General features: G+C 34.9%; 1 protein-coding gene across 3 annotated transcripts in view; it reads left to right on the top strand.

Moving 5' to 3' along the window:
* LOC145279909 (GTP-binding protein 1-like) overlaps positions 1-22,312 on the top strand; it is a 111,937-nt gene that overhangs the window by 69,332 nt on the left and 20,293 nt on the right. For all 3 annotated transcript variants that reach the window (XM_080131464.1, XM_080131466.1, XM_080131465.1), the window contains exons 2-6: positions 2,276-2,879; positions 3,668-3,776; positions 5,239-5,419; positions 7,176-7,422; positions 10,297-10,392. In XM_080131464.1, the coding sequence (XP_079987590.1) occupies positions 2,763-2,879; positions 3,668-3,776; positions 5,239-5,419; positions 7,176-7,422; positions 10,297-10,392 (750 nt within the window). In that variant the 5' untranslated portion in view covers positions 2,276-2,762. The remainder of the gene's footprint in view (positions 1-2,275; positions 2,880-3,667; positions 3,777-5,238; positions 5,420-7,175; positions 7,423-10,296; positions 10,393-22,312) is intronic.

Genomic DNA, 22,312 nt, shown 5'->3' with positions numbered 1-22,312 from the left:
CTCCCTTTTTATACGGGAATATTCACTGGTTACATGAGTTACCATTTTTTTTTTTTTTTTTTTTTTTTCAATGATGGTCACAAAGTGGGTTTTCAAATTAAGTAAAACATAATATTGAAAACTGATCCCCGACGGTAGAAGCCATACTTTTTTCTTTTTTAATTTTTTTAAAGGTAAAATTTAAGCCTGTTATTGATTATCCGAAAAAAATGAAACTTGTGGAATTTTAGAGGTGGAGAAGGGGGGAATCTCGTAGATGTCTGCCAAAATTAGTTTTATAACAAATTGGTTCAATTTATAATTTATGGATCAAATGATATAATAATTAAATTTAGCTTTCAAAATCCTATTTATAAAAATTAGTGGGACCTGTGAAAATTCCACAGGGGACTCATCCATATGTAATATATTGAGATTGGCATTCTGTAGCTGTTCAGTGTCAATGGAGATGCTCTGATGTTATTGTAGCTTTTTTGTTAAAACTGCAAAAGTATTTATCTAAGCTAGCATGGATGCCCAGCAAAGCCCGGTTATAAAGTATGCTTAAGTATGATATTTTAATTCTTGCAGATTTCGTGTATATTAATATAGAGTTAATGCGCTATCGATTTTTATATATTATAAAGTTGCGATTTCAAAAATAAAAAATATATCCATATGACTTGAGTACATTAGCTTGAATTGAAACCAAAATAAAAACTTATATATATATAACGAGTTCCTTCAGCCATAATTGAAACCAAAACTTATGTAGAATTCTTGAAAAAATTATTTATAAACAAAAATAGATTACTGGAGTACCATCAGTTACAATTGTAAACCGAACTCTGTAAAATTATTTATGACAAGAAATGGAAGTACATAACAATTAAATGACCCAGATGTAAGCATGACACAGAAAATAACACACGCTATCGTATTAATATATAGATAAAAAAAATAATCTGGTAAAAAAAAAAAAAAATACAGTAATAAGAAAAAAGAGAAATGAAAGTAAAGATTCCTGGACAATGTCGCTTAATATTGCAAATAATTTTGTAAATTGATTTTTGCTGTTAAATTTCAGTGTCATCTTTAAAAGTTCTTGTATGCTTGCATTTCATACACTTTTTATTTCTTTGCAATTACTTATAAAAATGTTAATTTTTATAACCATTTTAATTTTATTAACTAGAACATGCATCCGCCAATGAAAATGCCATTTGAAACCTGATCATGATATTCTTCATTATTTGGACTTTTGCTTTCATCTTGGATGTTATTCTTACTATATTTTGGCCAATTTAATCCCCAACATTTTTCAAGAGCATTTTCTCAAAGTCTAAAATCTGTACATAATTTTAAATAGAAATTTATACCACATCTTAATGACCCATAGCCCAACAGATGTAAATTCTTAGTAATAATCAGTTTTAAGTGACAAACTTCTGGAAATTGAAGATTCAATCCTTGCTATAGGCAATACTAAGAATGCAATTATGGAAGCACAGTTTGATAATAGGGCCAAATTTTCATTTACTAAAGTTTTCAAGTTGCATTTATTTTGTTGAAAGAAAACTTGAAACCCACCATATTGATGGGTAACCTTTGTTTTTAAGATGTGATCTTTGTATGCATAAAGATACAAATTTGAAAAGCATCAACATTAAAAAAAAATGTAACTTGAAAAGCCTGAAAAGAAAATTATTGTGCAAGGGAAAAAATTGTACATTTATAAATAGGAAAGCATTTTACTTGTAAATTATATCAAATTTAACTAAAAAATACAAAGATATGACAGTTTACAATTGAAGGAAATTTCACTAGAATTTCAGTTTTTCATATTCTAAACAAAGTTGGGTTGTTATCATGATTTTTTTTTTTTTTTTAATTTGGGGGCTTATTCATATTTTTTTGGATTCTTCTTATATTGAGTGCTATTTTCACAATGTTTCGGTTGATGTAACCTTCGACCTTCTTCAGGTGTGTCTTGTCGAACTCTGGAATCTACACAGAATTTCGAATGGAACCCTTTATTAAATCCAGAGGGGTAGCATGCTTATGTTCTGGGTAGAAGCCTTAACTAATTCACAATTGTATTTTGAGTGTCACCCACACTGAGGATTGAATCTTCAACCTCCAGAACAATGTAATTTACAACTGAATTTTACCAACTACTTTATCCAAACAGGAGCATTGTTTGTAAATTAGTTTAATTTTAATTATCAGATGATCTTATTTTTATATTTTTTTCTTGTTAATTTTAATGCATTTTGTTTCTTTTTTTTTTTTTTAGGAAAGAAGTTCTTGCAGAAGTTGCAGAAGTCTTTTTGTCTGGCATTTTCAGTTTTGGAGATTTAAAGAATACTACAACGGCTGAAAGCCTACCTCTTAAAATGAGGAAGGTGAAAATATACTAAGATATATGTAATATATATATTAATATATATATATATATTATGATTTTACACACACATGCATGTAGATAAGGTTAAGATATATTAAGATATATCTTTACTGCAAAAGTGTTCAAATTTTTTTATTGTAAAAAGAAAACAAAATCTTATTTTTCCCTCAACCTTATAATTTTATTGGCATTAGATGAACTTTTTATGAACCAAAATTTATAATGTTCATTGTCCCATTTATTTATGAGCATAAAAAAAATCTGTGATCTTAAAGAAAAAGATTAACCAAAGAAAACGCAAAGTTTTGAGAAAAAAAATCTATAAAAAAACAAACCAATCTAAACTTTGAAAAGTTGAAAATCTCCACTTTTCACAATGGCAGCAGCCGTAGATATAAAAACTATTTTAAGTCCAACAGAAGAAATTGCCAATGGATCAAACCTTTTTGCTCCAGATGAGACTGACACGGAGATGTCAGCCCTTACATCTAAGGTCAGTAGTCTTTGATTGTTTCTTTCTTTTTTTTTTTTTTTTTTTTTTCATAATGAACTAGTCTGTCAGGTGAAAAATTATGTTTTTACATAGCTTTAACTAAACCAAACATTGATATATTTTTTATTGAAAGTATATGTTTCTCTTATATAGCCAGTTCTTATTAAAATCGATATGGTAGCAGAAGATCTTGATGATGACTAAAATAGTGGAAGGTGGGGGGGGGGGTAACAATTTACCACAAAACGAATACTGTCATCAAAGTTGACCCTCAAGAGTCTAATTATGACCTTTTGCAGTAAGAAAAAGCAAAAACACTTGTATTACGAAGAAATACAAAACTAAATAATGAAATAACTTTATGAATACAAATATTCTTTTGTATTTGAATATATTGAATTTATTCATATTATGTTATAGTATTGCCTTTGTTCAAACTTAGTACTCTGGAAATGCAGTTTTAAAATATATCTGGTATAGGAGGGGGCCTATCTCCAAAACTCTTATAAGAATGACATATTTTCATTCTTTGGATATCCGATGCAAAACAGATCCCCAAATATTCGAGTACAATCTTTGGACAGAATAGCTACCGAAATTCCAAGAAAGAATATTTTAGTTAGTTTCATGTTTTACACAATGTCAACATCAGATAAGAAAACGGAGAGTGGGTGGGGGGAAGGGGTTGATAATGTATAAACATGAAGTTTCTGTAACTTATTATTTTAATATGTTATCATTCTTAATGCTACATATGTTCCAAATTAAATTTGTTTTTTTTCTTCTAGATGGCATTAGTCAGTCCAAATAGTGAGGAATATGATGCCTTGTCAGAAATTGTAAAATCCCGCGTGGAAGAAGGTCAAGGAGAAAACATATATGTTGTTGGTGCCGGGGGTAAGTTTTTCATTGTCTCTTTGTTAGTAGCTTCACCGAATAGAAGCTACTTGTTGGAAGTTCCTATTAAACTTTAAAAGTCATCTGAATATAAAAATGTTTTTTTCTGTTAATCTTCTTATAACTATTATCAGTGTGACAAAATACTGAGATATTTGTGATTAAAGGGAAGTAATTCGGCCATTTAAAACGTGTACTTGCATAGAAAACAATGCTGATGATCATTTATTGATGAGTGCACACCTTCTGTAAAAGATATCAAAAAATAGGAAAGAAAAAGACAAATCTGTGTAGAAAGTAGAAAGAGAAAAATGGAAATAGGTTTTGCTTTCTCAGTTCCCCATAATATTTGAAATGGATTTGTCTCTATTTTTTTTACTTGCTACTTGTCACAGCGCAGAACTATATTAATAGTAAATATTCAAGTATTATCTACATACATATGCATTTCATCCTTGCAAAATCATCAGTATAGAAATAACCACTCAAACCAGTCGCATGATTTTCATTTAAAAACAAGTCACAATTTCAAATCTTAATGATAATCAATGAGACTACCATAAATGGCTAGAGACCAAGATGAGAAATAAATCTCATATGTGTGTCAAAAGGTTCATAAAGCTGTGTTCAACTAAAAGCTTTTGATGGCTTTTTTATTTAATAAAAATGTTCAGTTGAGAAGGGGCTACAAATAATTATTTTAATCAATATTTAATTATTATCTAAACACACTTCATCCTTATGGAGTCATCTGTGTAGAGTTAACTGTTCAAACAGAATCGCATGATTCTAACCTCAAAACAAGTGTCACAACTCCAATTCTTATATACGACACATTACTGTGTCCAATATGCATATAAAAGTTCCTTTTAACTCTCTATTCATCCTGGAATTAGGAAAAATAGATTTTTCGTTTTTCTTCAGATAGATTCATTATTTCTATTTAAAGTGAATACAAAAAATGTGCAAAACCGTAAATCAAATGACATTTGCATAAAACTAGATTAAATATAGCCTACATTTTAGATCCCGTACATTTAGGAGCTGTGTTTCTAAAGTCATAACTTTCAATTAATTAGTTCAAACCATGTATATACAAATACATAAACATACATAACATATTTTTGGCTATTGGAATGAAACTCAACATTGTGTGTATGCGTGTGTGTGTGTATATATATATATATATATATATATATATATATATATATATATTATTTTCAATATTTTGCCCAACTGTAACAAGAGCTTCATCAGGAGTCAAAAACAAACAAAAACATTTTTTTATAAATTTTTCTCTTGATAAAGCCATTGAAACATTCAGATGTATTCTTAGGATTTAGATCTTCCCTTTTCCGTTTCATCTTGTACTGTAGGATTCTTTTCATCCTTGATTTGTTATATGCAACTACTCACTCGCTGGGACAAAACGGAAAAAAATGATGTAACTTTCCTTTTGCAGAAGGAGGCGAACCAGGTTTGAAAGAAGATGATCTTCAAGCATCTATCGCTACTTTGCAAAGTATCTGCCAATCACTAGACCTTGAATGTGTTCACCTGAGACAAAGGGTTGCTGAAGAGGGGAAAGTGGCTGAATTTCTTCTCAGAAAGAAAGTTGCCCAAGAAGATTTTATGGAAATAAGGTTTGCACTTTCTCATCATTAAAAAAAAAATTATGACTCAAAAATGTTTTTTTATTTTTTAATGGTGCAACATTGAGAAATAAATGTCATGTTCTAATGAAGGTTCTATTTTTATTGAAAGTTTTATAAAAACAGTGTTAGATGTTTTTTTATTGCTAATGTAATCACCATTCTTCTTTTATGACTTTTTTCTTCTGTCTTTGAAAAAAAAATAGGATGGACCAATCAACAGTTGGCCAAGTATTTTCTGGATGAAAAGACTATATATAGATAAAGAAGGTTTTATTGACTGGCTAAAGAGAGGATCACTTCACTGTGATCAGAAGAGGATTATAATGGCTGCCCAAGATCAAGGTTTAATAACCAGTCCTTTTAAGATGAATGGTCTCCGCAATGGCAGCAAATGTGAGGTACTGCTGTGGCATATTTACTATACGATGTGACAGCATGAATTGTGTAGATGTTTGCACTTGATCATTTGTAAAAAGCTGATTATTTAATGTAGCATCAAATCCTGGGAACATGCATACCAGAAAAACATGCATACCAGAAAAAACAATTGGAAATAAGTCATACACCGTTCACTATGACTATGCAATTCCTACAGCTATGCGCCTAGAAAACGGAGTTATAAAACCTGACATTGTGATATGGGGCAAGGAGAAGGAAGCAATTCTTCTATTAGATGAGTTGTTCTTTTAAATTGTTAACTCTCTAGTTACTGTTTTCTGTGTTAAAAGTTGCTGGAATGGCGTGATAAGTTAGAAATACTCTGCCCCTCCATCCCTCCGCATTTCTTAACACACTGTTTTTCATGGTTAAAGGGAGAAGACCATTCTATTTTCATAGTGGAACCAATAAGGTTTAAGGATTTAGAATATCATGTCATTTTATATTTTATATTCAGCAACCAAATCCAATCACAAATTTAGCTGAGATGAATTAATCTGTAAAGGTAATCTTCCATTTGCCTGCTTTCCAGCTGACTATAATTTGGTCGTCTTCAAGACCAATGTAAACAAGTTCTTGATGAACCGTTTCCCTTTAAGTAATCCAATTTACTAAATTTCCAGTACTAACAATTACTACATGTCCCATTGACCACTGTACACTTATTAACCCTTATCCTCGAGTGGCCTCTGTGCCTTGATAAGTGGTGCCTTCTTTGTAAGAAAAAAAAGTAAAAATTCCACATTTTTTTTTTAAAGATTTTCATAGAATGATAAGATCTTGCCTGATAAGCGTTATATAAATTAGGAACAAACAGATAGTTAGTGTATATTTTAGTAGATGTTAGGAAAAAATTTTCATTTTGATGGGTTCGTTTTGTCTATTGCATTGAGGGTGAGGTTATGTTGTGGATGTTTGAATATCTATTTGAAAGGCTTGTGTAATTTGTTGTGGTTGAAGTCAAATACCAGTGACGAGTGGTATTATACGTATATTTATGTATATATATTCAAGAATTATTTCAAAATAATTTTGCTTATTTATTTTTACATTTTTTTTTTTTTTTTTTTTCAATTCTTCTAGCATCTCATTTTATGTTAGGGTTGTCATTTTTAATGATAGGTTAAAAATTCCTTAAAACCTGAGTTCTTTGAAAATTTACAAGAATATTATTTTCTAAATTTCAACTCTGAAGTTTTAAATCCTGTGATTGTAACCTCTTGCTATGGATGCTCAAGGTAAATAGATTTACTTATTTTTCTTGAGAATAATTTATTTCTATTTTATTTTTTTCCATGATTTTCAGGGTGGCAGTTGTCGGTAATGTAGATGCTGGCAAAAGCACTTTACTTGGAGTACTCACTCATGGCGAGTTGGATAACGGCCGTGGCATAGCCCGACAGAAACTCTTTAGGCACAAGCATGAAATGGTGTCTGGTCGCACAAGCAGTGTTGGTAATGATATTCTTGGGTTTAATGCCACAGGAAATGTTGTCAACAAACCAGAACACGGAAACTTGGATTGGATAAAGATTTGTGAACAATCTTCCAAGGTAACATTTCAGATTTTTGCCTTTTATTATTTTTTTGCTAGGAACATATCTATGGATGATTTTCATAAATGTTTTTTTTTTTTTTTTTTTTTAAATTCATGTTCACCCCTTACGAAGCATATCGCCACTTGTATGTAAGGGGCTACTATTTGGGGCCATGTCTAGGAAAGATTAACAAGATATTTGTTTATGTTACATTTAAACTTCTGCATATCAGTACAGCCAGGGAATCAGGCAGCAGGAAGAGAATTCCAAAGTCTAGCTGTTCAAGGGAAGAAACTATCAGAATAAAAGCTTTGGCATTTAGGGACATCAACAGTGAAGGGGTGAGATCTTATTCTAAGCGAGTTTGTTGGGATATGTACGTTGAAGGGGTACAAGTGCAACAAGTTCATCAGAACACATTCCATTAAAATATTTGTAAAACAGGCAAAGTGATGAAACATTGCGGTGATGGAACCGGAGCTGGAGCTTAGTTGATAATGTGGCACCGATTAGATTGACAACTCTTTTTTGGACCCTATCTAAGAGCGAGAGACTAGTGGTAGATGCACCAGCCCAGATGTGGCAACAAAATGTTAGATTAGAGTCAAGCTTTCTTTGAAGAAATAGATGTTCTATCCACTTGCATTGCACAAGTTACTGTTCTCATTTCCCTCTTTACTCGCACTTGTCAATTGCAACTGATTTTATTGTGATAGTAACAGCCAATAGATATGAGCCAGAATCGCAATAAATACAAATAGACGAGTTGCAGCACCAACTCCCACGTCATCTTATGAAAGTGAGTTCATTAATATTTTCTAAATATTTTCATTAGTTTATACTAAATTAATTTTGTGACTTATTACTAATTTATCCAAGTAATCATCTAATTTTGCTGGGTTTTTTTTTTATACGGCATACTCAACTTGACATACCGATTCTCATCGGATCACCGAAGTTAAGCAACGTTGAGACTGGCTAGTACCAGATAGGTGACCATTTGGGAATTTTAGGCGCTGTATGTGCTCTCCGCTTATCTTGACATTGTTCCCAGTCGTCTTGAACCTCCACTTGTCACTGATGTTTCACAACACTGACTCAGGAGAGGTGTGGTTGGAGATTGTAAAACTCTTGCCACAAAAATTCCATGTGTAGGCATCCTTACAGTCGGTATCCATAGTCTGTCAAGATTGAAGGAAGACACAATGCTGTTTGTAGCACTTTAACCCTCCTTTAAGTTCTGAGAGTAGGGACATACTTGTAGGGATTTCAGCTTCTTTAGCAACCATTCACTCGCATCCTGCAACATCAGCAAGTAATTACATCCTGCAAAATTGATGAGAACATCATCCAATGAAAATTGATTAGAACATCATCCAATGAAAATGAGAATGGCAACAAATCCAAGTGGGTGGTTTGTAGGATAGACTCCCATATCCACTTGCAGAATTGACATTTCATAAGTTAAAATATTTTTTTCAAATATTTGATTGCTTTTATGCTATATTTGTTTTTACTACTTTACATGCTGTTTGTTGTTTTTAGCACGTTTAACCCTCATGAATTTGGAGTGTTGTTAGTGGTGAAGATGTACTCAAAGGTATTTCAGTTGTTTCCCCTCATTGCACACTCCTGTCTTCTGCTGATAATTGCTGGTACAACATCAAAAAGTAATTACATCATGCGAATACACTAAATAAGATGAAAACTTGTTCAGTGAGAGTTAAAGATATGTGTTGTAAGGAGAGAAATGGGACGAGAATATGATGGATATTCAAATGTGAACCTTAAATCAAAGGCTTAAATCTGATGACCTCAGAGGAAGATTCAATCTGGACAGTATAGTGTGCAGTATGAGAACCGGTGTGTCAAGTTGATTATGCCATAAAAAAAAAAAACAGCAAAAAAATTTATATGACCAGCTTAAAAGAATAGAGATGAGAGCTCATAGCTTATTAGATGGAAAACAATTCAGGTAACAGTTTCAGTTTGCTTGGGGAGGCTAGTCAAAACATTAGAGAAGTGATAAAAATGAATTTTATAGAAAGAGGGATAAATGAAGACTTGGCCAGCGATAGGTTAGTTTGGAAGTCAATTTCTTAAAGATGTTTATAATACGACAAACTGACATGATGAAAACAACTTTATTTGTTCAGTGTTCATTACATTTTGTTAATGACTGGTGTTTATGACTAAATCAACCTGTTTTTCAAACTCTTTTATTGATATTACGTTGTAATTCTCCGTCTACAATGGTTGTCTAATTAAAGTGGGTCTACCTTATTATATGACCCTTAACTCATGATAGAGACAAAATAGTTTTATGCTTATCTTCAAGGATATTGTATGCAAAGTAAACAGCTTTGATGGAACTGATACACGAGAAAATGTAATCGGGTTGAGTTAATCTTCCTCATACATTTTTATTGTTATAAACTTTCCTAGCAAAGCTTGATTGCTTGGTTTGATTAAAAAAAAACTATTTAAAAAATTATTGAAATGAAAAAAATTAAAAAATTACAAAATGAATTCCATCATAATGTCTTTTGGTTTCTTTGTAAACTATTCTGCTATTTTAATTTTTTGTTAATAGCTGAAGATTTTTAGAAGTTATTTACATCCTGTAAGTTTTCTAACTATTTTATTCAATTGATAATGTAATAATCAAATGATGCTAACATGATAATGAAATTTAACTTTCAAAGTTCTGTTAAAAATAATTACTATTTAATAAATTAATCTTAAAAAACTGAAATAAATGGGGTTTCTTTCTTTTTTTTTTATAATGAAAACAGCAAAATAAAAATAAAAAAAAATTCCCGGACAATGATGGGTAGATCAGCTAGTCATTTATAACATTTAAAAAAAATTTTTCTTGTTTTCTAACAGGTAATCACATTCATTGATTTAGCTGGACATGAAAAGTATCTGAAAACAACAGTGTTTGGTATGACTGGCCATGCACCAGACTTTGCAATGCTTATGGTAAGTTTAGTCTTTCTTCATATTCTTCCTTTTCTACTAATTCCATGTTTCTTTTCAGATGACTTTATAAATGGATGGTAATTTCATCTTTTCCAAACAGTCTTTCTAATTTTGATGTCAACCTGTTTTAGTAGCATCCTTCTGTTGCAAATACAACAAAACTCCTTATTTGGCATTAGTAAGAAAATTACAAAAATCCAATCAGAAAATTTAAAAAAAACTTATTTAATATTCAAAATTTTAAAAGAAAACTGGACATCTATATATATAAAAGCGAAAATGTGTATATGTATGTATGTATGTTCCCAAAAGGATTTTTTGGCAGGTTCTCGAGGCCGTCGCTCATTTTAAAAACTTTTTATATCACGTCGAAATCATAATATCTACGAGTTACAAACGGGGGTCGCGTGTGTATTTAATTTGCCTGACTTTCAAAAGCTAAATATTCAACATTTTTCGATTGGCACGTGTAGATTCGCCTTTTTTCGTATAATAAAAGCGAAACTAATACGAAGGTTGTTGCATCGTTCCCAGCGTCCAAAAGCAATCAGTTTTGATCAATGCGTTTTTTTCCCTTATATCAGAAAATTGCTATTTAATTTGGACAATCCCCTTTCAATGGGGAGCTGGTTCCCCCCTCCCCTCTCATTATCTTGGGGAAGCCCAAACTGCCCCACAGTAAATGAAAAAAATGGTCCCGCAGTGAAACAAAGTAAACAAACGCCAAAAAACTGCCCCATCATCGTAACGCTCCTGCGATGACCTCATTAAGCGTCCACCTGTCAATCAAACCTCCTTGACTTAACTCACTTTAATCGCTCTTACATTAACATTGTCGCCATAGCGCAGGTGTTCAGGCTCAGTCTATAGGCCTCAAGGCTCCGGGTTCGAGCCCACATGCTCCCCCCCCCCCATCTTTTTCTTTTTTTTTTTTTTAAATCGCTATCGTTAAGTTTCCTTTTTGTTCTGATTTACTCCCACTCCCCAAACACACACACCTACAAATACCTGGGCAATGCCGGGTGCCCCCCCCCACTAGTCTAATATAAATTGTTAGGAATGAAGATACAGAGCAAGGTGAAGGTCATATGTTGGTGATGTTGCAGATCAAAGTGGTAAATGACATAACTGGTGCAAGATGTGGGGTGGTCCATTACGTTTTGTTAATGACTGGTGTGTTTATGGTTAATATATATATATATATGAGGAAAAAGAGAGGAGGGGAGGTGAACCGGAACAAAATAGAGAAAAGGAAGAGGCAGAACAATACATGGATTATAATTCCATGTTCTCATATTCAGAAGACTTTATGACCCGATATATTTTTTTTATTTTTTCATTTGTTTCTTTGCACAGCTAAGTAACATTACTTTTTTTTTTTTCCAATTTAATTTCCAACCCTCCTCTTGTTCATAATTTTGTGATATCATTCATGTTGGATTATTTTTTTTATATTTCATTATTATCTCATAACACTGCACTCAACGTGATTGTATTATGTTCATCTCTCCTTTTGTCCGTTGAGTTTGTTTGTTTGGTATAATTTCTTCAAAGTTGAATCCTTTTATAATAATAAAAATTCCTTGTATATGTTTAAACCCTGCGTTCTGTTATTCCTGCCATCTATTTAAGGGTTTTTTTTTTTTTTTTTTTTTTTTTTTACATAGGCATCACCACATTATCAAGGCCCAGAGGCCACTCAAGGATAAGGGTTAAAGAGTGTACAGTAGAAATTGGTCAATATAGTAATAATTAGTAATGAAAATTTGGTAAATTTGATAACTTATATGGAACGGCTCATCAAGAACTTATTAACTTTAGACTTGAACACAACCATATTGTAGTCAGCCGGAAAGCAGGAAAACGGAAGACAATTCTACAGGCGTGCAGTTCTAAGAAAGAAGCTTTGTTCATGGAATCTACGTTTAGGTTTAGGTACAGATAAAGAGTGGGGGAAATTATTGATAGTGTTTACAGCTAGACGAGTGTTTCTTGTGAAAGTTTGGCGAAGGGGGACCATTGAACACTTTCCATGAAAATAACGATACATCAGAGACAAACTCGCAACATCTCTTCTGTGAGATAGAGGTTGCAGGGAGGAGAAAAGGACATCTCCTATGAGGCTACGAAGTCTATTTTGAACTCTATCAAGGCAGGACAAGTCCTTTCTAGCAGCTCCTGCCCAGATGTGGCAACAGTATTCATTCTTGGACATACCTGGCTCTTATATAGATAGAGAATAGCATCAGCAGTGAGATATCTACCGGATCGATAGAAAGTTAACTGAGGAAAAGATTATCTTGAACCAGACAATGTCATATTTTTTTTTTTTTTTTTTTTTTTTATTGTGTCATGTGTTACGAGTAATGCAGGATGAAGGCAACAATAAGTAGACTTGAAAATTCTGTCCTAGGGGACAATCTTCCCAATCCTGACTTCTCCCAGCTTGTAATGATGTATAGAAGGTAGTTTTGGTGAATTTCTTTTGTTTTAAAGGATGAAGTGTCACTAGTTAAGAACTGATGCAGGCAGTTTGTCTATGTTTAAACAATTCTGATTGTCATCATGTATTCTAAAAGTCATGGGAGCTGTGCTCTTCTCTGATTTTCCAGGCATGTCCATGTATGTAGACACACTGAAATCAAAATGGTACTTAGTCATTGTTAATGAAATGGTTAATAATTTTATGCATGTCATGAAATGTAGATATTTGTATGGACAAATCATAATAGAAAATGATGGTAGAAGGTGCCTGCCAATATTTAATGGCCAGATAGATTCTGGTTAATAATTGAAAAAATTACTTAATATTTGAGGTGTGTTATTGACTTTATGGATATTCTTGGAGACTATAGACTTGGATGTATGCTGAATTCAAATCCATTGTGGTTATTTGTGCAGTTAGAGAGGGTATGAACCGGCACTCTCTCCCTATCTAAAGGATAAAAATAGTGACTTGTATTCAATTAACCGTATTCAAATAATCATTTCCACTATAGATTGTGCTTGAACATTAAATGACCCTAAACAGAGAATGATCTGCAGTAAATCAAACAAAAGCATTTTGTTTGTAGAGAAACGTTTTGTTTGTTTGACAATTTTTTTTCTCTTCATTGTTGCTAGTCCGCATTCCTTGTACATGACTATCTGTATTGTCAGATTGCTCTAAGCAACACCAGGTGACATTCAATTCGTTTATTATTGACTCGCTTATCATTGTGTGCTGAGTAGACTTTGACACTTGCTTGAAGTGCTTCACTAAACAAACATCAAACCTGCTATGTATCTTATTAGATGCAACCAAACATTCATTTCAGGTGCTTTGTCCATCAGTCTTACATTTGAAATAGCATTACCATTACCATGCTTAAGTTTGAAATATTTTTCTTTGTCTCTGTTTACTTGCATCTCCCACAAGAACACAATCTAGCTTCTCAAAAATGGACGATAAAAATTATCTCTGTCTCAAAAGATTTCTTGACTGAGAGCAAAAAAAAGTGAAGTATAGTATCAGATACTACACTTTGCTCCTAGCCAAAAGGTGCTCAAAGTTGAAATAACATTTTGAGATATGTCTATGCATCTCGATAGAAAGGTTTGTCCATCTGTCTATTTCTGACACTAAAGTTTGAAATGTCTTTCTTCTGCTCTGTCATGTTTAGTTTAGATCACTATAAAAAATGCAAATCAATAGGTTGGTCTGTCAGTTTCTAATGCTCATGTTTAAACTAACATTTTTATTGCTAAAGCTCAAATTGAATGAATTTTCAATATGAAGCCATTCTTGTCTATTTATTCAACTCTGTAAACACCACTGCCGATTTTGGCTAAATGACTTGGTTGTGATTTTTCTTTCATGACAACAGGAAAATGAGATTGCTAAGGAGTTAAAACTGGTTTAATAGATACGCCTCTTGAATATGCTAACAGCTAGACTACACTCATGCCTCATTCATTTACTTAGTAATAACCATTGAGAAAGGCAGTGACATGTCTGTCCACCTGTGGATTAGGTAGCAACTTGTGTTAAATGAATTGTTTCCAGTAAGTAATTAACTCAAGTTGATATATCATAAAACAAGAAATCAAATGTATAAGTTATTATGCCAAATATGTACATTCAACTCAACACTCCAATTCCATGTTATGGAGTATGTTCTCACATGGTCAAGTGTGAAACAACTGACAAAAATGATTACATTTTATTGTCAGAACTCTGTTTGCACTTTTGTAAGTGTACCTGACTTAATGTGGGGGAGGTTATCAAGAATTCTTCATAAGTTTTGGTTTCGATTATGGCTGAGAGAACTCGTTATATATATATATATTTTTTTTTTTTTCATAAGTTTTTTTTTCAGTTTCGATTCAAGCTAATGCACCCAAGTCATATGGATATATATTTTTTTTAATTTTTCAAATCACAACTTTATAATATATAAAAAATTGATAGAACATTAACTCTGCAAGAATTAAAGTATCATATTTAAGCATACTTTACGACCAGGCTTTGCTGGGAGTTTGTGCTAGCTTAGATAAATACTTTTGCTGTTTTAACAAAAAAGCTACAATAATATCAGAGCATCTCCATTTACACTAAACGTCTATATATTTTATTTTGCACTATGCTTTTTATTAGAAAAGTGTATTTCAAATTACTTAGTTTAAAAAAAAAATCTCAGTGAGGAACATTTTTAAATGGAAACTTTTATTCTATAATGACCTAAATGGAAGCAACTGCTTTCGTCATTAATAGCAAAAAAAAATGCATTGCTTTCTGATCTTTCACATATAAAAATAACATTTTTATTTTTGTTTAGAACTATTTCTTAATATTACTTAAACATAATACTAGGTAAAGTAATTTTATTTCAAATAGCTAATTAAACTGTTGTCTTAATGAAATGTTACAAGCAACCTTTGGTGTCTATCATGGGCTTATTAATTCTGAATATTTTTAATTAAGAGTATTAGAGATTTATAAAAAATAAATACATAGTTTTATTTACGAAACATTTTCTTTTGAGCAAAATTGTAGTAGTAAGTCTTCTAACGCATTTATCTCTAAAAGACTGAAGGTTTGCTCTGCCTGCTGTCGATACCTGAGGGCTGGGAGAGGAAGAAGATGCTGTATGCGTGGTTGATTTTATTGGGAAAAAGGCCAGACTAACCGCAAAAATTCCCAAGATTTCAAAGGAATAAAAGACCAAGCTCGGACGGATACGGGCTGTGCTTTTGCTCAAAACAGAAAAATTCCTTTCAAAAGAGTTCCGAGGTGTAAGGGATCCAGCAGTTTTCAAGCTATTTCGGCTTACAAGTGGCAGGCAAAGCATTCGATATTTGTCTGATTCCTGAATTTCATGGCATCTCACCTGATCGGTGTCCGAATGATTGGAACAAGAGGAGCTGGTGTGTGAAATATATTGGGTTTACAACGTGAGAGTGTTTACCATTCATGCTGAGAGGTGGCGTGGTCCATATACCAGAGATTAACCCACAACCAGAGGGTGGATTTGAAGCGAGTAAAACAAGTCCTCCTCGTAGCTTTCACGTCGGACCCCTTTGTGGCATATGACAAGTTTCTCTCGTCGTTTGTGCCCTGGGGAAACTGTCAATGAATACTTAGATGACCTGCAAGATCTTGCATGGTTAATAGAAGTGAACCCCTCTGATTGATGGCTCAGTTGCATTTTCATCTCAGGACTCCCCAGTTTCGTTAGGCAACAGTTGCGGGGATCCTCCAGAATGGAACAGATGACCCTGGAGCAGATTCTTGCGAGGGTCTGAGCTCTGATGACAGAGGAGGCAGAAGTAGATAAACAGACACAGAATTCTTCCTCATGTGCCTGTGGACCAACCTTCAACCTCTGACCAGCAGGATGCAGTGCCGTGCGGTGCCACAAGTGTGGAGGTCCCAATCACTTTGCCAGAGACCGCTGGCAGCCCAGGGGCAAAGCAGGCAGGGTGCTTCCAGAGATACACTTATCGGTGCAAGAAGCAAGGACATGTGGCATCAAGGTGTCCGAGAAAATGAGGCAGGGGCAAGAGGTCAGCACTACTCTCTTCCCACATAAACTAGAAGAGGTGCTCCTTGTGATAAAGGTAAAGATTGATAGGTTAGATCGGATAGCATTGGTGGACTCTGGCAGCTCATCATCTATTGTAAGTGGAGCGTTATGTCAACCCAAAGTACAGAAAAATACTGCAATTCTGATGCCAGGATGGAAATGCTTGCTAAGCCATCGTGTTGGCAGTATATTTATATAATATTAGCCAACAGAAATCTTCTGAAGACTGACATACTGGTAGTAAACATCAAACTGTTGGGATTTGACCTCCGAGAAATCGATCAGAGAGGCAAGGTACATTTTGCTGGGACTGCTTTTGCTCTGGGTGCGACAATAAAACTGGAACAGCCTGACTTTAGCACAGTTCGACCAACGCATCAGAACCTGGACTATGTCATGTCTGCTTTTTTTTTTTTTTTTTTTTTTTTTTTTTCCCGTCCATAAATGTTTATCTACCAAGTTGATCTTAAATATTGTATAATCAATCCATTATATTATCATTTTCAGTCCCCCACCCCTAATTTCTGGCTCCCATCTTATCTCGCAATTACTTATAACGTCACCAACTAACTTCGGAAGAACCCCCACCCCATCTGCTTTTCTTTTATATCATAAGTTTCTTAAAACGTGACTAGTTAAAGTTCAGAATAAAATCACGCTTTCTCTTAACGGTTAATTTAAAAAAAAAAAAAATCTTCTGAACGCTATTAAAAGTTAAATTCTTCACTAGTTTGCAGTTTGGAGACGGAAGCGTTGTTGTGATAAGTGATTTTCTCTACTAATTCGCACTTTTTATTTTTAGATTCAAATATTAATAACTACATTTTATTTCAGTATTTAATTTATGTATTTCTGTTGTATTAAATGCTAGCTTTTTTTCTCATCCATAAATGTTTATTTATCTACCGAGTTGATTGCAAAAATAGATTACCTAATTGTACTCATTTTTAGTTCGTGGGAGGGGAATCTATCACCATACTTTCCCTTAAACACGTCCGTTGGACTTTTATTAAGTACAATACTTAATAGTTTGTTTTTTTTTTGTTTTTTTAATGGAGAGTAGAAAATGCATTGTGGATGCGTTATCGGCAGCTCGTGTTACTCTCGCTTCTTCTTATTTGTCCCTCAGTCCTCATTTTTTAATGAGTGATTTTTCTGACAAAGGGAGAAGAAAAAGCTGTTTTCTAGGTTGGCAGTATTTTGCGCGAACAGTTGGCAGAGTTGGTGGAAATTTTCTGTTTCTATGTCTATCCTTGTAGCCATGTCACTAGTAAGGGTGCTGGAGGTAAACGTTTTGTCTGGGCTGACGTTATCCGCCTGATAGTCAGGGACCCGAACCTTGGATTAACCACTAAGGAGGCTGTCCTATCAGCAGGTGCAAAGTACTGGGGCTGCTGTATTGCCATTTGGTGAATGGAATCTGGACCATGCAGTAGCTTCTGGTGGGGCCTCTCGATGCCATACTAGTGGGTAATTGTTACGGCTTTACCTTATCATGTGCTACAAAAAAAAAAAAAAAAAAAATTCTTCGTTTCTTTTTCTCTCTTAGTTTCCCCTCTTTGTCCTGCTCTAAGTAAATCTGTCGACCTAGTCCACAAATTCCAAAATTTCATCATGACAAGTTTCAAGAAAAAATACACGATTAAACCCGGTTCTACAACTTCCAACGTAGACCCCTACTACCATGTCTCCTTCTCCAACATCAGGGGTCTTCGTTCTAACCTTCCAGAGGTTGAAACCCAATTACAGGAGACTAAACCAGACCTTTTATTTTTAAGTGAAACTGGCATTGGACAGGCTATTTCCCTAGATGAGTTTGCAATTACAGGATACTCTAACTTAACTTCTAAATCTGACCCCCAAGATCGCCATGGGCATGGAATATGTGCCTATATTAAAGATAGCTTTCCATGTGGGAGGGACATCTCCAGAGAAGATCCTAACTTACCCTATATGTGCTTCCGGGTTGCTTTAGCTCACACTACTGCATTTATATTTACTCTCTATCGCCCCCACAACAGCGGAGTTACTATCTTTCAAAGCATATCTGAGAAAATTGACCAAGTCCTTTCTACTTATCCTTCAGCTAACATTCACGTATGTGGAGACTTCAATGTTCACAACGTCGAATGGTTGACCCACTCAAACAAGACCGATGATGAGGGGAGGTTCTGTCATGATTTCTCCATTGCCTATGACCTCACTCAGATTGTTCAGGAACCTACCCGTGTGCCCGATAATGACGGCACGTATGCGAGCCTACTAGACCTTTTTCTCACAACTTGCCCTGAACTATGTTCAGTTTCTGTTCTGTCGCCTCTTGGATCTTCCGACCACTCTGTTGTATCAATTAAGATAAAAATGAAATGTAATAAGTCCCCAGACGTACCTCTTCATCGTACAGTATATCGATACACTAAGGCTGACTGGGATAGCTTCCGTACATTTATATCTGATCTACCTCTGCATTCCATGTTTAAAAAGGATGTGTCCTCTATAGTATTAGACCTGACTGAATGGTTAATTGTAGGTATTGACCATTTCATACCCTCTAAAAAGTTTCAGCAAAAACCTAACAGCCAGCCATGGTTCTCTCCAGAATGTGCTGCTGCCATTGCGCACAGAAATCACTTTTTCCACTGCTTCAAACGTAATAGATGTATGGAAACTAAAGCCGTTTTCAGGACTGCCAGCAACCATTGTAAGAAAGTAATAAGGAACGCAAGAGAGTTGTATGCTCAATCTGTTAAGTCCAAAGTAGCTGAGCAGCGGCTTGGTTCCCACCAGTTTTGGCAAATAGCAAACAGAATCCTGAACAGAAGCGTGTGCTCCATCCCAACTATTATCAATGGACCTGAGGTAATCTCGTCAGCATCAGACAAAGCCAAACTCTTTGTCAAGAACTTTGCAGCTAATTCTACCCTTTGCGACCAAGACCGCCAACCCCCAATATTTCCTCCTGTATCAGAAAACACGCTATGTGATATACGTATATCTGTACGTGATGTTGCCAAGCTAATCAAAAACCTTGATTCGAGTAAAGCAACTGGCCCTGATGGTATTCCAATTATAGTACTCAAAAAACTTCAACCTGAACTAGCGCCCATACTTACAAAACTGTTTAAACGTTGTCTTAAGGAGAATAGTTTCCCATCTCCCTGGAAAATCTCATCAGTATGCCCTGTATTTAAGAATTCAGGTGATCGCTCATCCCCCTCTCAGTACAGGCCAATAAGTCTCCTGTGCGTCATGAGTAAGTTGCTAGAATCTGTGTTAAATACAGAAGTAATCAACCATCTCAACAAAAATAACCTTCTTAGTGACACTCAATATGGTTTCCGTTCTGCTAGATCTACAGCAGATGTCCTTACAGTTATATCGCATAGGATTAGCAAATCTCTCGACGGTGGCAATCTTTCTAGGGCAATTGCTCTTGACATATCTAAAGCCTTTGATAGGGTATGGCATAAAGGTTTACTTCATAAGATCGCTAGCTATGGTATAGCTGGAGAAGTCTTCTCAATTATTAAATCATTTCTTTCTGATAGGTTCATAAGAGTAGTAGTTGAGGGGCAAAAATCAGAAGCTCACAGTATTAATGCCGGTGTCCCTCAGGGATCCATCCTGGGCCCAACTCTTTTCCTGATCTACATTAATGATCTTCCAAATCATATCCTTACATCATTTGTAGACATTTATGCTGACGACACTACCATTTATGGTACCACATCTAAGACAGTAAACGACCAAGTTCTCTCCAATTCTCTCTCCTCTGATCTTGAGCACGTAGTACAATGGGGAAAGGAGTGGCTGGTTACTTTTAATGCATCTAAAACCAAGCTTCTCTCTTTACATCATCAACATTCTAATCCACATTTGTCATCAATTGAAATGAATGGCTCTCGTCTTCAGGAGGCCTCAAGTTTTGACAAGCTTCTGGGCTTGACCATTACTCCTGATCTTAAATGGAACACGTATATCAAATCTGTTGCCAAGGCCGCTGGAAAAATGGTGGGATCTTTCTATCGATCCGGTAGATATCTCACTGCTGATGCTATTCTCTATCTATATAAGAGCCAGGTACGTCCAAGGATGGAATACTGTTGCCACATCTGGGCAGGAGCTGCTAGAAAGGACTTGTCCTGCCTTGATAGAGTTCAAAATAGACTTCGTAGCCTCGTAGGAGATGTCCTTTTTTCCCCCTTGCAACCTCTATCTCACAGAAGAGATGTTGCGAGTTTGTCTCTGATGTATCGTTATTTTCATGGAAAGTGTTCAACTGAGCTTCAATCTATGGTCCTCCCTCGCCAAACTTTCACAAGAAACACTCGTCTAGCTGTAAACACTATCAATAATTTCCCCCACTCTTTATCTGTGCCTAAACCTAAACGTAGATTCCATGAACAAAGCTTCTTTCTTAGAACTGCACGCCTGTGGAATTGTCTTCCGTTTTCCTGCTTTCCGGCTGACTACAATATGGTTGTGTTCAAGTCTAAAGTAAATAAGTTCTTGATGAGCCGTTCCATATAAGTTATCAAATTTACCAAATTTTCATTACTAATGATTATTATATTGACCAATTTCTACTGTACACTCTTTAACCCTTATCCTTGAGTGGCCTCTGGGCCTTGATAATGTGGTGACGCCTATGTAAAAAAAAAAAAAAGAAAAGCCGTGCAGACTATGATACCGATACAAGCCAGGATTGATAATGGGTGATTGGTTCCGTACCCAAAGAGCCTGATCTCACTAATGACAGTCTTTCAGCAGAACCAACAAAAGGTTAGGCCGGCGGTCGCTAGACTATCGGGAATTAAATGAGCATGTGGACCCATTTACAGCTCATGCACACACCTGCATTGAAAAGTTAAGAGTATGGTGGCAAGTTGGATTGAATGTATCAGTTTTAGACCTTCACAAGGCATACCTTCAAGTAAGCGTTCACAAATCACTGTAGCCCTACTAATCAAACTAATAATCAACGGACAAAGGTATAGCCTGACCCGCATGGACTCAATGTGACGCCATCCATCATGCAAACAATTGTTGATGCTATTTTGACGGAGGATAAGCGCATACAGTGGCAACATCTGCTTATATTGATGATGTGTATGTGAATGAGTGTTGTGCCTGCAGCACATGTGAAAGAACATCTCTACAACTTCGGACTTCTCAGTAAAGGACCAGAGAGACTGCAGGATGATGTGTGAGTGCTTAGTTTGTACGTTTGGGAAGAGGGTAATGCTCTGCATTGAAGAAGAGTGAACAATATCCCAGACATGCCTCATGTCGTCAGGCGATGGAATATATTTTCATTATGTGGCAAGTTGGTTGGACACCTTCCCGTGGGTGGTTGGCTTTGTGTTGCCGTGGCGTTCATCAAAAGGAGAATATTTGATGTCACTACAGGGTGGGACAACAAAGTAAGTGGTGCCCCTCTCAACACCATGATCAAGGAGGTCATCACCAGAGGCTAATAATAAGATCTGATGCAAAGCAAATGGTGTGTCAAAATGGTGTGTCAAAGACAAAGATCTTAACGTCTGGGTCAACGCAAGCTCTCTTCTGTCATTGATATATAATGGGACTGTGATAGAGGATGCAAGCTGGTTACGTCCATAAAAGGACTCCCAACATATTAACCTAGTAGAACTCTATGCTATCATTAAAGGAATGAACTTTGCAATCCTCTGGAAGATGACCATCTTGCACTTATTTACCGATTCTGCCATAATGTGTCCATAAATGATTCTTAAATATCCTTACCACCAAAGCCAGGGTATGGACCAAAGCTATAAGTGAGATGATCATCTGATGGCGTCGACACAATAATGAAATTGTTGAAGCAATATGCA

This window comes from Euprymna scolopes, chromosome 7 (assembly GCF_053919585.1).
Source record: "Euprymna scolopes isolate OS-2025 chromosome 7, ASM5391958v1, whole genome shotgun sequence".
NCBI lineage: Eukaryota > Metazoa > Mollusca > Cephalopoda > Sepiida > Sepiolidae > Euprymna > Euprymna scolopes.
Note: the sequence above shows the minus strand (reverse complement) of the source record. Positions and strands in the feature narration are given on the sequence as shown.